This window comes from Chaetura pelagica, unplaced genomic scaffold (assembly GCF_000747805.2).
Source record: "Chaetura pelagica isolate M959 unplaced genomic scaffold, ChaPel_1.0 scaffold363, whole genome shotgun sequence".
Lineage (NCBI taxonomy): Eukaryota > Metazoa > Chordata > Aves > Apodiformes > Apodidae > Chaetura > Chaetura pelagica.
Window position 1 is genome coordinate 1791089 of NW_009952720.1, and position 16024 is coordinate 1807112.

At 54.6% G+C, this 16024-nt stretch overlaps 1 protein-coding gene across 1 annotated transcript in view; it reads right to left on the bottom strand.

Moving 5' to 3' along the window:
* PAPPA2 (pappalysin 2) overlaps positions 1-16024 on the bottom strand; it is a 64364-nt gene that overhangs the window by 41282 nt on the left and 7058 nt on the right. Inside the window, exons 3-11 of the mRNA XM_009994679.1 lie at positions 14039-14332; positions 13245-13437; positions 11282-11403; positions 9177-9669; positions 8542-8670; positions 7228-7319; positions 6956-7149; positions 1605-1740; positions 693-912 (exon numbers count right to left, since the gene is read on the bottom strand). Coding sequence (XP_009992981.1) covers positions 693-912; positions 1605-1740; positions 6956-7149; positions 7228-7319; positions 8542-8670; positions 9177-9669; positions 11282-11403; positions 13245-13437; positions 14039-14332 — 1873 coding nt within the window. The remainder of the gene's footprint in view (positions 1-692; positions 913-1604; positions 1741-6955; positions 7150-7227; positions 7320-8541; positions 8671-9176; positions 9670-11281; positions 11404-13244; positions 13438-14038; positions 14333-16024) is intronic.

Below are 16024 nucleotides of genomic sequence, written 5' to 3' on the forward strand. Positions count from 1 at the left end.
CTCCACAAAAGACCTCCTAGGATTCATCATCATATTCACCCCCCTACTGACCCTAGCCCTATTCTCTCCCAACCTACTAGGGGACCCCGAAAACTTCACCCCAGGATCCATTGGCCTTCTTGCCCACAAGGACACATTGCTGGTCATGCTCATCCCCCTGCCCCCCAGGGAGCAGCTCCTGCTCTGCAAACACTGCCCCTGCTTTGCTGCTGTGATGTCTGCGAGTGCCCGACATCAGGAGGTTCCAGTTATCACTGGGTTACTTTTTGAGGAGCCTGGGCTGGACAAGAAGCCAGCACAGAGAGGAGGAGAAAGGCTTCATCCTACCATCCAGTAGGGAAGACTGGAATGGATGGAGGTGGAGCTTGTGAAGCACATCCTGGAGAAGCCAACACTACAGCAGCAGCAATTCTCAGTGGCAACTCCTCAGAGCAGAAGGAGCTTGGTTCTCCCTCTAGGCAACTGTCCTTGCCTACAGCTCAGTGCAGAGGCCATGCACAAACCCTGTATTTCTTCCCTTCCACCTCCCCTCATCCCCCCCCAATAATAAGCAAATCAAGACTCACTCCACTGGATTTTTCAGCACCACCTGAAAAGCCACCTGAGAATAGGCAGGGAATACTGAGTGATGTAGAGAAAAACCCCAGAACTGAAGCACAAAGCCCCAGAGAAGTGCCCTGAGGAGGCCATACCTGTAGGGCTGATGGCCAGGTGCCTCCTGGTGCTGCAGGAGGCAGGTCCTGGGGTCAGAGGAGCCAGGCTCAGCTGAGGTCCTTAAGGCCACGGCTGTGATGCCCACCAGGGGGGAGGAGAAGTTGAGCAGCACTGACACGACCCGGTGGGATGGGCCCTCCTGGCCATGAGTCACGTTGATGATGAGGGGGTTGTGCTGGCAGGACAGCTCATACATCCCTGTAAGAAAGGGCAAGGAAAGAAGCCACTAGCTCAGTTCCAGGGACTTACCTCTTCTGCTCCCCAACACATTTCATGTATCACACAATAGTTTGGGTTGGAAGGGACCTTAAAGATCACCCAGTCCCACCCCCCTGCATGGGCAGGGACACCTCCCACCAGCCCAGGCTGCTCCAAGCCCCATCCAACCTGCCCTTCAACACTGCCAGGGATGGGGCAGCCACAGCTTCCCTGGGCAACCTGGGCCAGGCTCTCACCACCCTCACTGGGAAGAATTTCTTCATAATATCTCAAATAAATCCCCTCCTCTTTCATCTTGAAACCATCCCCACTCATCCTCTCCCTCCCTGCCCTTGTCCCAAGCCCCTCCCCAGCTTTCCTGGAGCCCCTTCAGGCACTGGAAGCTGCTCTAAGGTCTCCCTGGAGCCTTCTCTTCTCCAGGCTGAACACCCCAACTCTCCCAGCCTGGCTCCAGAGCAGAGCTGCTCCATCCAACCCTCTGAGCATCTCACTCCAACAGCTCCATATCCTCTTTTGCTTTAGGACTGGACACATCCCAATGGACCAGACTGGGAAGCAGAAGATGCTGTAAGGAGGGGGGAGACAGGAGACAGCAGCCTCCAAATCCAGTGAGGTCATGGTAATGGGGAGGGTACTGGGGCAGCTGGTGTCACAGCCCAGAGGCTGCTCACCCAGAGAGTGGTTCAGCCCGTCCACGTCGCTCAGCTGGACAGTGACCCTGGGGTTGTGCTGGTGGCTTGGGACAGAGCCATCAGAGGCCAGGAAGAGCAGGAGGGCCGTGGGCACTGCAGGTCTCTCAAAGCACACCTGGACAGGAGGGCAAGAATCAGAGTCACAAAATCCCAAGGGGTTGGAAGGGACCTGGAAAGCTCCCCCAGCCCAGCCCCCCTGCCAGAGCAGGGGCACCCAGAGCACATCACACAGGAACGTGGCCAGGGGGGTTGGAATGTCTCCAGAGAAGGAGACTCCACAGCCTCTCTGGGCAGCCTGGCCCAGGGCTCTGGCACTCTCACACCAAACAAGTTCTTCCTGAGATTCACATGGATACCAAACCCAGCCTTTCTGATCCCAGGATATGCAAGAGGGAGAGAGCAGGAGCAGGGTGAGGGGGGCAGAGACTGCAGATGTGCAGGGCAGCCAATGGTGGGAAGAAAGAGAAAAGGGAAAAGTACAGGAACACAATCCTCTCCCTCCTCATTCCCCTTTAGCCTCTCACTAGTCTTTCCCACGTGTATCAGTCCCTGCCTCACCATAATTCATGGCATCTTCCCAGCTTCAACATTTTCTGCTCTTAAAATTGGGAGCAACACCTGAGCAAGACCTGGATACCCTTTCCTACCCTCCTGTCACCAGGCTCCAATTCCCCCCCCCCCACAAAGTGCCAAGCCAGGCAACCCAGAGAGCCCAGCTCCCAAACCCTGCCACCAGAACACTTCCATTCTAAAACCAAACCAAAAACACCCCCCCAAAACAAGAACAAAGAACAGTCCCAGTACCCAGAGTGACTTCAAACTGTCCGGCAGCCAACACGCGGACAGATTTGTGGGAAGAAGTCCTGCCTGCTGGGAGAACTGGCAGTTCCCCACTTGTCTACAACCCCCAAGGCTACAGGAGGCAGCTGGGAAACTCATGGCGTCAGTCACAGCAGGCCAGATGTTCCTTGGAAGTAAGAGGATAGAAATGTTGTTCTCCCCCACACCCTGGTACCCCCCACCCAGTGCCGAGATGTGTTTTGATCAAGACCCACCCTGGGGAGTGTTTTTGTTGAGCACCGGCACGGAGGGAACCCAGAAGTGCCAAGGCATTTGGGAAGAGGACAAGTCCCAGCTGGCCAGGCACAGCCCGAGGAGCAGGATGTGGGAGCAGAGGGGACAACCATCCCAGCTGTGATGGGGGCTCAGCCCTTCTGATTTGGTACATCCCCCCCTGTCTCCCTTGGGGAGAAAAGTAGGGGGAGAAAGGGAAAGGACCAGGCAAGGCAGGAGGAGAAGGAGGACCAGGCAAGGCAGGAGGAGAAGGAGGACCAGGCAAGGCAGGAGGAGAAGGAGGACCAGGCAAGGCAGGAGGAGAAGGAGGACCAGGCAAGGCAGGAGGGGAAGGCAGACCAAGCAAGGCAGGAGGAGAAGGAGGACCAGGCAAGGCAGGAGGAGAAGGAGGACCAGGCAAGGCAGGAGGAGAAGGAGGACCAGGCAAGGCAGGAGGAGAAGGAGGACCAGGCAAGGCAGGAGGAGAAGGAGGACCAGGCAAGGCAGGAGGAGAAGGAGCGACACAGTAGGAGAAGGTGGGCCCAGCAAGGCAGGAGGAGAAGGAGGACCAGACAAGGCAGGAGGAGAAGGAGGACCAGGCAAGGCAGGAGGAGAAGGAGGACCAGGCAAGGCAGGAGGAGAAGGAGGACCAGGCAAGGCAGGAGGAGAAGGAGGACCAGGCAAGGCAGGAGGAGAAGGAGGACCGGGCAAGGCAGAAGGAGGAAGACAGAGGAGCCAGCTGTGCTTGCAGGTTGCTCCAAGGAGCAGCCCAGGACAGAGCTGCAGTTGGGAAGCCCCAAGGAGCTGTGTGATTTTAACCCAGCCACCTGCTGAGGAACCACTTCCAAGTGCAGCTCCTCAGGGGAGGAAAAATGGTTGGAGAAGTCAGGTGAGGCTTTCCCTGGATTACACATCTTGAGATGTATTCTTTCCCTTCCCACACAGAGAGCAGCTCCTCGGAGGTGAAGCACACTGGCCCTCAGACCAACAACAGCTGGCTTGACTAACAACCCCATTCTTCTTAAAACATATGCTTGGCCACAGTGATCTATCCTAAATTTTCTCTCTCCCTCCTCCTGCCTTCCTGCTTAGTTTCCTGCACGTTACACATCCTGACTTGCTTACAAGCAATTTTGATTTATTCCCTCATCAGATGTGTTAGCAACTAAGGACAAAGCCTGGGCACATCATAACCATCCCCATCTGCAGACAGAACCAAGACGTGTGGTAGATACTTCATCAGGTGGCACACACACCTCCCACCCCCAGCATGACCCAGCCTTTCTCTTCCCCATTGGTGCCACCTCATGAGAAAGGCTGTAGGAAGAGGTTCTGACCACCAGATGAGTCTCGTGGTGTGGCTCCAACCCGGGTGACACAGGTGCAATGGCTTTCAAGTGGCCACAGGAGCTGGTGGCCATGAAACCCCAGGCAGACGGGGGTACAAAGAGCACCACTCCTGGCTGGCTGTGCTAGAAAAACTGCCAACAAGAAGCTGTCCTTCCTAAACCAGGCAAACTCTATTAAAAAGGGAAGAAAAAAAAGAAAAAAAAGGGCATATTTATGACTAGTCCATAAATAATTTTATGGGCAGAAAAGAACAGCACTCCTGAAGTGAGCACTGAGAGCCAGTCATGAGAAGTCTTTAATATAAACATCCATGGAGGAAGGGAACTGACCACAGGCTTCAATAAAAGTGGAACACACTTTAACCCCTGGTGAGAAGTGGAAAGCAAGCTTTCATCTAGGTAGGGCAGCAGGGGACACTGCAACTCTCCTGCTGGTGAGGGAAGGAAGGAAGGAAGGAAGGAAGGAAGCACATTTGTCATGGGCAGAGACTGGAGCTGAAAAGTAGGTTGTGAGAATAGAGGCAAGGAAGGAGGAGGAGGGTGGGGGAAAGATGTTAAAGGTGGTTCTTTGGAGAGACAGAGAAGCTCCAAGGCAATACCACTGTTTATTGACTCAGGTTGGACACGAAGGAAGGAAGGAAGGAAGGAAGGAAGCACATTTGTCATGGGCAGAGACTGGAGCTGAAAAGTAGGTTGTGAGAATAGAGGCAAGGAAGGAGGAGGAGGGGGGGGGAAAAGATGTTAAAGGTGGTTCTTTGGAGAGACAGAGAAGCTCCAAGGCAATACCACTGTTTATTGACTCAGGTTGGACAATTCACCAAGTTGTCCAAGTGTCTTGGGCAGAGAGGTCCTCTCTAGAGAACCTGGAGCAAAGCAAGGCAAGGTGGCCCTCAAGCTGCAGGGGAAGCCAGGGCCCAGCTTCCCAGTAACACCAGGCACCAAACCTCTAAACCACAGCTGTGGTCAGCAAACCAAGGCTGTAAAAAAACCAGTCCTGCTGGCCTAACCCTCAGCTTTCCTCTATCCTCTGCCAGGACAGAGGTTTGACCCTCCAGGTGCTGTCCCTGGAGCAGCCCCTGAGCCCCCGTGGGGCTGCAGGACCAGCACCTTGTGCACAGAATTGCCTTCTTCAGGCTGGAATCCCTGTGGGATGGGAGGACTTATCTGCCACAGCTGATGGCTGAAGGTGCTGAGCAGCACCCTGGAGGGCTCAGCACCCCTCAGGGTGGCAGTGTTGTACCCAAGTACCCTCTGCTGCTCTTCACAGCCATGGGGAACAAAGGCAACAAGGATTTTAACCACGGCCTGTGCCCACCCTTTGAGGGGGTAACAGCCCAGCTTGACTGCAGGGAGTGGTCAGGAGCAAGTAGTTTCTTAGCCTCTACACATTTCTGTGGGCTTCTGGTTTTGGGCACAGCCCTTCTCCTGGCAGTCTGCCCCAGGAGGGGTTGGCTGTTTGCAGGAGGAATGGGGCAACTCCATCAGACCCAGCCACAGGCATCTGGGGTTTGCAAGGAGTTGAGTAGGATAAGAATCCAACCCAAGCACTTTTTCAGGCTGCTGTAGCTCCTACAGGACATAACAGGATGGGGGTTTGTTACCAAAGTGTTGGGGACAGCAAATCCCTCCTGTGTCTGATCACACCCTTGCTTACCTTGAGCCAAACTCCCTCATCACCCAAGGGCATCCTCTCCTCATCTGGATCCTGAGCTTTGTCTTGGCTGGGAGCACAGGGGAACCAAGCAGCCAGGGAAAGGTCTTTTGGCACATCACAAAGGTGTGATTTACATACCTGGAAGGAGATTTATTCCAACCCAGAAAGAAGCAAAGAAAGTGAGAGGAAAAAAAAAACAAAAAAAACCAAAACAGCACCTACAAAACCTCTAGGAAGACTCAACAAACACTGAGCAGGATCCTAACTTGGTTCCCAACATGAGGACAAGTAGGATGTGGGTTCCTAAGCAGGAGTGACATCTCACTGTCCACACATGCTCAGGTGGCCCTTGCCATTTTGAAGGGCTGTAAATATGCTGTTTAAGCACACCATGGTGTCTGTGGGGCACAGTGACAGAGAAGAGAAGCTGTGAGGTGGTAGGGAAGTCCCCACAGCCTCATGGTTTTGGCAGGGCTGACAAGACCCAAAGGTGTGATTCATTTGCATGAAGACCAGACTTCTGTGCCATTTGATGCCCTACAGTAGCCCAGATGTCCCCATAGGCCTGGCAGACAAAACCCTGGAGGTACATGTGTCGTTCTAGAGGAGAAGACACCTGAGCCCAAGGCATCTCAGTAGACAGTTACATCTGGGCAATCATCCTGTAGGTTTCAAGAAGATTGTTCCTTAGGTCAATAGAAACCCATGTAAAGGGCAAAATGAGACCCCTCTACATATTTTTCTCTTCTTCAGCTTGCTGGGAAATAACACACACACATCACGTTACCATCAATCAAGGAAAATCCCATCCTAGACCTCCAGGCTTTGCTCCAAAGCCCATATGAAAGCTGGGAATTCTCCCATTGATTTTCCCTTGGCTTCAGATCAGAGAGGTTGAGAGCAGCACAGATGCTGATGTATGTGTGATTTTACCCTCTCAGGCCTTGGCTGTGTAAGGTATGAGAGAGATGGGGTTTCTAAACCAACAGTGGGACTGCTCACGTGCTTCAAGTCGTGCCTGTCACTGGTGGGACTGGGAGCTCACTGGTTAGCAAGCTGCACGGTCAGGGAAGGTGCTCTACCTGCTTTGGTAAATCACCACACACTGCAGTTCCTGGGCTTAGGATCTACTGAAAGAGGGGTGTGCAAACCACCTAGATTTGGCCTTCAGTAAGCAATGAGCACTCCCAGAGCTGCTCTGCAGACGTTCTTGCAGCAGCGACTTCCCCAGCTTTCCTGGAAAAGTCTTTTTCTCGGCCATTCCTTCAACTCACCTTCACAACAGGTTCCCCAGTGACCAAGGAAACAGGACAGGACTTCAGGTCCTGATGGGAGGCGTAGGCTGTGGCTGCCCACAGATCCAGGTACCCCTCAGGTGTGTAGGGACCACAGTCCAGGACACTGCTTGTCACCTCGAACGCCTCGCACGCGCCGTCCCCGTCGTGCACGTAGCACAGGCTTGGTTCCCCTGCAAGAAGCAGTCTGAGCAACACACAGCTTTGACTCCTGCCCCCAAAAGGAGGTCTCCCATCCATATGGGACTCACCAACACAGTTGAAGCCTTTTTCCTTTTTACATTTCCTGGAACAGCCATCCCCATCCAGCAAGTCCCCGTCATCGCATTCCTCCTCCAGGCTCCTAAGAGGGCAACAGCCAGATGTGTTAACATCACCACCTTGACTCAACATCTCCACACTTCTGCCCAGGCCCCAGTGAAGACCTCATAATACTTGTTCCATTTCCACGGGAGCAGGGAGAAGAGGAAGAACCACAGGTGGAGTGTGGTAGAGGAGGGAAACCACCATATCTTGCCAGAGGATAAAAAGAGCTTGAGGACACAGAGAAGGCCTGACTGTCCTGTGACTTCCTTCCCCTTCCTTCCATTTTCCTCACACTGCTAAGCTGTTTTCAATGTAAAACTGTTGAGTAAGCTGGAAGTTGAAGACCAAAAAGCTCAAACATGGAAATTTGGCCTAACAAGCCCCAGGCAGAGCAAGGAAACCACTGGAGTCTCTCTGAGTAGATGTGGTGCATCCCTCATCATTTGGGGTCTCTCAGAAGGGACCAGACAGCTCTCTGAAGACACTACACTGAGTGGGACTGTGCTTGCTGCACAACCTGCTGAGGCAGGGCCACCATCATGTGCCCTGTGCAAAAAAACCCTATCTATATCTTGGCCAGTCCCAAATGGGGATCTTTTTAGGGTCAGACTCCACAGCAGTTGGCTGAGATGGGTCAGAACCCAAGCACTGCAGTCAAACGCAGAGGGTGTTCAGGTTGGATCCCTCCTCCAGACCCTGCTTCTCAAGAAGACTGTCCCCATCACAAATGCATGTGGCATTTCACAAAATGCATGGGCAGGGACACCTCCCACCAGCCCAGGCTGCTCCAAGCCCCATCCAACCTGCCCTTCAACACTGCCAGGGATGGGGCAGCCACAGCTTCCCTGGGCAACCTGGGCCAGGCTCTCACCACCCTCACACTACAGAATTTCTTGATAATGTCTCAAATAAATCTCCTCCTCTTTCATCTTGAAACCATCCCCACTCATCCTCTCCCTCCCTGCCCTTGTAAAAAGCCCCTCCCCAGCTTTCCTGGAGCCCTTTCAGGCACTGGAAGCTGCTCTAAGGTCTCCCCCAGAGCCTTATGTTTCTCCAAGCTGAACAACAGCAGCTCTCCCTGCCTGTTCCAGCTGCTCCATCCAACCCTCTGAGCATCTCACTCCAACAGCTCCATATCCTCTTTTGCTTTAGAACTGGACACCTATGGGTAGAGGACCAACCCAGTGGTTCCCTTTGGGGCAGGATGTCCTGACAGCTTAAAGAAGCTCAGCTGAGAGCTTGGGTTTTGCTTGACTTACAAGGTGACCTTCCCATCCCCACAGTAGGGTGCTCCATGGACATGGATGAGCGGTGGGGAGGCTTCTCCTGAGGTGGTCCCAGAGATGGCCTGCACCTGGTAGTGGTACACCTGCCCAGGCAAGACTTCCCTGCAGGAACAGAGAGGGCTTGAATGAAGAGCAGGAGGGAACAAGCTCCTACACCTGCAACAGACTTGCTCACCACAGCTATAGACATTCACATGGTTGCACCCAGGCAATACCAGTTTGACCCGTGTCTTCACACTCTGCACTGCCAGAGGCAGAGTCTGTGGGAAGAGGGCTTCTGCCAGGTCATGCAGAGGGCCCTGCTGCTTGTTTCCCCATGGTCTGAGCTGGGAAGAAGCTTCATGAACTCCAAGAATCATTTTACTGGTCGTGTTGATGGGGAGAACATTCCTGGGTTTCATGAGCTGCTCCTAGTTAGCCTGGGCTTCTGGGTGAGGGTCATGGTGGGGCAGTGGGCCTGCAGCAAGGTCTCCCATGCTGAGCAGGGTGGCTGCTCGTGGCATTTCACGTGGCAATGGAACAAAGAACCCAACCCAACCCAAGTGACAAAACAAAACTACCCGGGGATCCAAAGGAAGGACCCGAGGGGATCAGGAACTGTCACTCACCTGTCCACAAAGTGTCTGTGGGGCTGTGCTGGGGTGGTGGGGGATCCATTGGCAAACGGGGGGTCACGGAGGACCCGGTACTGGAAGGGTTTGCAGGAGGAGCAGAGAGAGCTGTGGGGCATGGAGGTCAGCAGGGCCGCGTCGATCTCCATCCTCTCGTCGAAGGTGTAGATTTTGACTCCAGACACCTTCTTAGCTATGTTGAGCTTGACAGTAAAAGGGACGTCACAGAAGGTGTCCAGGGGGCCCAGATGGATGGATTCCCCCTGCTCTGTCAAGACTTCGATGTCAGACAGTGCTTTGGGAGTGCCCGTGGAGAGGTAGGTGGTCCAGAGGGTGAGGGACTCGGGGTAGACGGGGTGCAGGAAGCGCAGCTCCAGGATGCAGCCATCTGGCTGGGGACATGGCACTGTCATGTTCATGTGGTACAGGTGGAGCTCTGGGCTCCAGGCCTGCAGGCTGGGCTCACAGGGCTGGTCCACATCTGGGGGTCCTGGGCAGGAAGGATGAGGAGAGAGCTGATGAGAAGCAGGGGACAGCTGACCTCACAAGGGAGCCAGAAGGATAATCCTTCCTGTAGAAGCTTAAGCATCTCTGTGCTGTGCCTGCTCACCCCTACAGTTTTGCACCCACTCCAGGTATGTGCAAGAGCTGGTGGCATCTGCTCTAACATCCTAGAATGCAACAAGCACCAGTGTTCTTCCAGCTCCTGAGGGTGCACACAAGAACCACATCTGCCAAGCCTTGTGTCTCCCAGCCCTCGGAAACAGGGACAAGAGCATCTGTGCTGCAGCTGGTGGCACTGCCACCAGCAGCTCTAGAGGCAGCCTGGACACAAAGCTTGCCCTGTAGTGTCATGGGTACAGAAGGTTTGGCACCTGAACATGGTCCCTGGGGCTCCAGAGCTTTGGCTATTGGGGTGAGCAGATCAAAGAGACCAAAGCTTTCCACAGGCAGCTGCTGGAAGAGCTTACAGGCAGAAAGGGACCAGGTCCAAAACAAGCCAGAGAAGCAGCTCCAGAAGGCTGTTCCTCCACCAGGAGGGTGCCCAGGCTGACCCGGGATTCCCAGCCTGCCTCCCCTGGTGGTGGACTAACACTCAGCAAGACAAAAACCACTGGGTTTTCAGCCTCAGCATCACTGGAATTCACCACCCTGTAGCAGAAACACCCTTCTCTTCAAGCACCACTGCAAACATTTCTCAGGGCTCAGCACCAGTTCAAAGCCTCCACACATGTTGCATCAGTCTTCTAAAAACCATAAAACCTGTCTCTTTTTCACCAGAGCAAACGTGCACTTGTGATGATTGTGCAGGAGAAAACAACATCCAATAATTCCAGGACCAGTTTTAATTTGTCAGCAAATCAGACGGGCAGGGGGAACAAAACCACTGACAATAAACAAGCAAAGCTTTGGTTTGTTTGGTATCCCTGAATAAGCATGAATTTCATTATTTAAGTAGATTGTATGTTTTTGCTCTCCCCCTGAGCTTGCAACCTTAGCAAGAAAGCTTTCAGACCCAGAATCTCCACTCCATCCTGACACTCATGTTCAGGCTACATCCCAGAGGTGCAGTGATGCCCAAACTGCATGTTCTCTGCAGCCAACCTGGCCTGTTTCCAGTCAACCTCACCAGCTCAGGCATGCATGTGCACAGAACTAACAGGTCCTCTGGCTCCACAGAGTTCCACAGCAGCATGGGCACTACAGACAGCTCATGGGAGCAGCTCTCCTGCCTCCTCTGCTTTGCCCTTGAAGGACCTGAGGCAGCAGGAGGAGCCCAACAGTTCTTCTGACACTTGCATGGCCATGAAAGCCACCACCATTCCCACAAGGTGGGCCTCTAAACCAACCCCTGGGGCTCAGAATTCCTTACTGCACTAAAGAGGCTCCACAAAGAGGGAAGGCAGAATCAGAGAACACCTCAAGCTGGAAGGGACCCATAAGGGTTCCTGAGTCCAACTCCCTGTTCCAGGACCGTACGCATAACACTCCTTAAAAAACCAAAACAAACCACCACGAAAACCCCCAAACTCTTCTCCTCCCAGCAACATCTCGTCTCTGCCCAGGAGATTCACAGCCAGGGGAAGAAAGGACGTGCTGACCTTCTGCTTCTTCTGGGGTCCAGTAGCCAGAGGAGTCACAGACCCGAGGGGAAGAGGCCTCGTGCACGTACTGACGGAAGGTGCCATCCTCTGCACAGCTGTCACAGAGGGTGTCCTGCTCCCTGCAACACAGAAGGCAAAAGCCCTGGCATGTCTAATCACGACTGGTGAACTTTCCATCCACGCTTTGGCCAGGCAGGATCAGCTGGAAAAGCAAAGCTAAGCTCTCAGGAAGCCCCTGAGATCTAATGATCCTAAAGGTCCTTTCCGAACAAAACAATTCCGTGGTTCTGATCCTCCTTGCAAAGAGCTTTGTCAAAGGCAGGAGACCAAGAGTGACTGTGGGACAAGATGGATTTAATCCTTTCTCTTTCACAGGTTCTTTGGGTAGTGTCAGAGAATCATTCCCTATCCAAAAAGCAGAGCTAAGAGACCTCATGCTTCCCAGGTCAATGTCTCTGTGTTGGGTGGGTGCACTTGGGTCTCTCTCTGCTGCACCTCAGGGCCAGGTTTTTGGCTTTTGTCACTCCTGCAATACCAGGCAACCACAACAGCATCAATTAAAGAGAGTCCCACTGTGATCTGCAAGAAAGAGACTTTCCTGAGACCAAGACCAGCCTCAGGCCCTCTTCTTGGCAAAGTTTGCCACCGGGGATGCAGAACCCCCACCCTGGAGCAGAGCCAGTTCTGAGAAAGAGTCAGGGTTGGCTCTGAAGATCCAGCACCTGCCTCTCAGCCCCATGTTTTCCTGCTCCCAGACCACTCCATCCCCCACCAAAGCAGCCTGGGTGACTTGAGGCCACCCAGCACTTGGAGGTTCTCATGCCTGGGGGGTGGAAGGGCACGTGTTCTTGTCATCCCTGGGTGAAAGGCCCATGTAGGAGAGCAGCACTTCTTCGAAAAGGCAGCAAACGCTGACCCAAGGGTGTCCCAGCTGCCCTCAAAACAGCACTTTTCTTTTACCTGCAGGACACAGCTTTGTGAAGAAGCTTTAACACAAGCTCAAGAAATCTTTAACACGTCCCAGAAGAAAAGCAGAGACCTAAAACCTGCTGGAAACCAGAAGGTTTCACCAGACAGGCTGCTGAACAGAGGCACGGCCCACGTATCCAGGTCTTCCCCAGTCTTGGGAAGAAGGAAGGCAGACACCCAGAGCTCAGGGCCACACACTGCTCTCCAGCCAAACAAGTCTGGTTCCTCAGGATCATTTCTCTGGCTTGAGAAGTTTCCTGCCTTACCCCCAGTTAGTTACACCAGGACTCGGTGCCAGCGCCGGGAACAAACCCCAGCTCCTGCGGTTTCAGCTCCCTGCCTTAACCACAAGGCTGCATTTCCTCCTGGTAAATGGCTATTTTATACAATAAGTGCTAAATGAAGCTCATTTTTCATTCCCTGATTGCACTCTGGGGTTTAAGAATTGGCATGGCCTCCTGATGCTCCTTGGCTTCCCCTCCCAGCACCCCGAGAGCAGGAGGTTTTGCAGGAGAGCGCACGTGCCAGTGGGGCCACCACAGCAGCCCAGCTCTTGTGCCTGAGGGTTCTGCTGGAGAATCACAGGCTCACAGAATCTCAGGGGTTGGAAGGGACCTGGAAAGCTCCCCCAGCCCAGCCCCCCTGCCAGAGCAGGGGCACCCAGAGCACATCACACAGGAACGTGGCCAGGGGGGTTGGAATGTCTCCAGAGAAGGAGACTCCACAGCCTCTCTGGGCAGCCTGGCCCAGGGCTCTGGCACTCTCACAGCAAACAAGTTCTTCCTGAGATTCACATGGAACCTCCCGTGCTCCAGTTTGCACCCAACTGCCCCTTGTCCCATCACTGAACAAAGCCTGGCTCCATCAAGAAACCAAGGGGGGAAAGGGGATGCGGGGCTGGGAAGGGGCTGGTTCTCCACCACGCAGGGTCCATGTGCCTCCCAGCAGGCTGGAAGCCACAGCCCAGTGCAGCACCAGCAGCTCCCCTTACCTCTCGTGGATGACCCCACCGATGGGAGGCAGCCAGTAGATGCTGAGGGAGTCCTGAGTCTGCCCGGTGACCATGGGGGGGATGGGGATGGGCGTGGGCTTCTTGCTGTGCCCCCAACGCTGGTAAACCAGGTCCAGGTAGCAATGCATCCTGGCCACTTGGTTGGGGGTGAAGGTGTTGGTGCAGTCATCGTCTGGGGGGACAGAGAGAGAGGCAGGGCTGGAGGGGGGGGAGGGGGGCACGAGGTGCACCCTCCCTCAACTCCAAACCCCTTCCCGTGTTGGGGACCTCTCCAGGAGATGCTGGGGAGGTGCGGGGGGGGCTGTCCCGGTGCCGTGTGTCCCCAAAGCCACCAGATGGCACTGCCTCGACGGCTCCGCATCCCCGCACCGGCTCCACGCCCCGACGGTTTCACCACCACCACCACCACCACCGACAAGAAGTTGCTCCAGAGGCTCCTCCCGTGCTGCCCAGGAGCAACACCAGCCTTCGGAAACCAAACCAGAAGGGCTCGGTTCCGAGGTGTTGCAGTAGCAGCACCGATAGGAGTCATTCTAGATAAGTTGAGGAGTGGAGAACAAAGGCTGCGCGGGGCAGAACGGCCCCAGTGCATCCCCAGTGCATCCCCAGTGCCCCGAGCAAGGATGGATGGACAGCCTGCAGGAAGAGCTGCTGCATCCCTGCCCACCTGCACAGAGCACCCTTGGGAGGGAAGGGACTGTCCGTGGGGGCAGGAGGAAGAGCAGCCCAAGTCTCTAGGGCAGGGGACCCTCCCGACGCCAACCCGCCGTTACCCGTGTAGCTCATGTAGTTGTTGAAGGGTGTTCCCGTGAAGTGCGTCTGGCCACAGGTGTCGTTGGTGGGGTCTGGGTCCCTGCAGAGCTTGCTCTTTGGGGTGGGGGCAGTGTCAGCACAGAGGTCTCCTGTCTCCATGGATGGAGCCGTCTCCCGGCACGGGTCGTCGCACGATTCCCGCTCGCTCACTCCCTTGAAGACGTGGTACAGCCCCAGGACGTGCCCCACCTCATGGGTCATGGTGTTCGTGTGGCCAGGCATGCCGTAATAGGCAGGGTTGAGGACAACTCCACCTAGAGTTGCAAGTGCAGAGAAGATGGTTCAGAGAAAGGGAGAGCGGGCAGACGCCGTTACTCACCTCGACTAAGCAAAATTCCTCTCGCTGGGCTCCCAGGTGGCAAATGAGGTGCCAGGTGGAGGCCTGAAGATGGACCTGTTCACCCTCTTGCAGGATGGGAAGAGTTCTCCTTTGCCTTCTTGGAATGGAATGGAGTGGGTGGTTCTGACCTCACCACTCCCCTCAATGTCCTCAGTCGTTTCAGCCACCATTTCCCTCCGTGACTTTTAGAACTCAGGGTCTGCTCCAGCCCACACTTGCAACTCCAAGTGATGGACAGGGCCAAGGCACAAACCTGGGACTTGCTGTGAGTTCCCAGGGATAACCTTTTAAACCAGAGGAGAGAAAACCCAGCCCAGATGGGTGGCTAAAGCAGAGCAGTCCCTATGGCAAGCGAGGAGAAGGAGGTGCCCAGCAAATGCCAAATACTTTTGGCTGTGCCAACAAGAAGGGACCTTCAGGACAAGCCAATATGAAGATTCAAATGCCTCTGGCCCCTGCTGAGATGGCGTCTTCTGCTTCACCCTCCAAACCAGACCCTAAGGAGAAAATTTAAACTCCCACGAGGTGCTGCTGCAACCCATGATGCTTCCACCTCCAACCTGGTGCAAACTGGGAGTGACACCTTCCAAAACCCTGCTGCTGAAGATCCGTTCCTCTCCTTCAGAGAGGTCTGTGCGTGGCCAAGGTGAGAACTCCCCCTCCACCACCATCACAGCCCTACTCCTCTTCACTGGGGCAGCCCAGCCCCTTGACTGGTGGGGCCACCAAGGGGCAGTTTCATCTCCAAGCCCCCCTTGGTGCAGGTTCAACTGGCGAAGATGCTGGAGCATGCTCATGGACTCAGCCCCCCAGAAACTGCTCAAGGCTCTCACCCTATGCTGACAGCAACAGTGCAGAGCTGGGTAGGACCCTCAGCTGCAGGACAAGGTGCTTTTCCTCTCCTGCTCCCACCCTGCAACGGGAAGGGCAAGGAGCAATGATGCTGAGGAAAGCCAAGTGCAGCAGAGCCTTCTCCCTGACTTCTGACCAGGGATGCACACCCTGTACCAACAACTCCACCACATCTACTGAGCAACTGTCCAGGGAAAACACTCAAAAACAAGCCTTCCCTCTCCCCTCTCACTTTTTCTTTTGCCCAAATACAAGTGTCACTGGAAACTCTACATCTTTTCTCCCTCTCCCAAGGCTTTTCAGTGGCCATTTCCCCATCTCCCTTCCTCCCTCCATCTAGTTTTCCATGCTGCCTGACAGCAGAGCTAGCACTGGGAAATATCCCCAAGGCAAGGGGCAAAAAGCAGACCCTAGCAGGTGCCCAGGCTGGCTGCAGACAATACCTCTGTGACACAGAAGGCTGTTTTTCCCCAACTACTTTTGACCTCAGCAGTCTGGATGGCAGCACGGTGGAGATTTGGCTCCAGCATGGCTTGCTCCCTCCTTTGCAGGGCCCTGGAGGATTTCCTCTGCCAGCTACTTCACAGCAGAGCCTCTGCTACTGCATCTTTGCTGCTGATTGCTGCCCCTGCCAGCAAAGTTAAAATTTGGCAGAGGGTCACCCTGTGATCCTGTCTCAAGCATAAGCTGCTTGAAATCTGCTCCTGGATCAGCTCCGTGAGCTACTGGGCTACCTCCTGTCCTGAAGCACAGG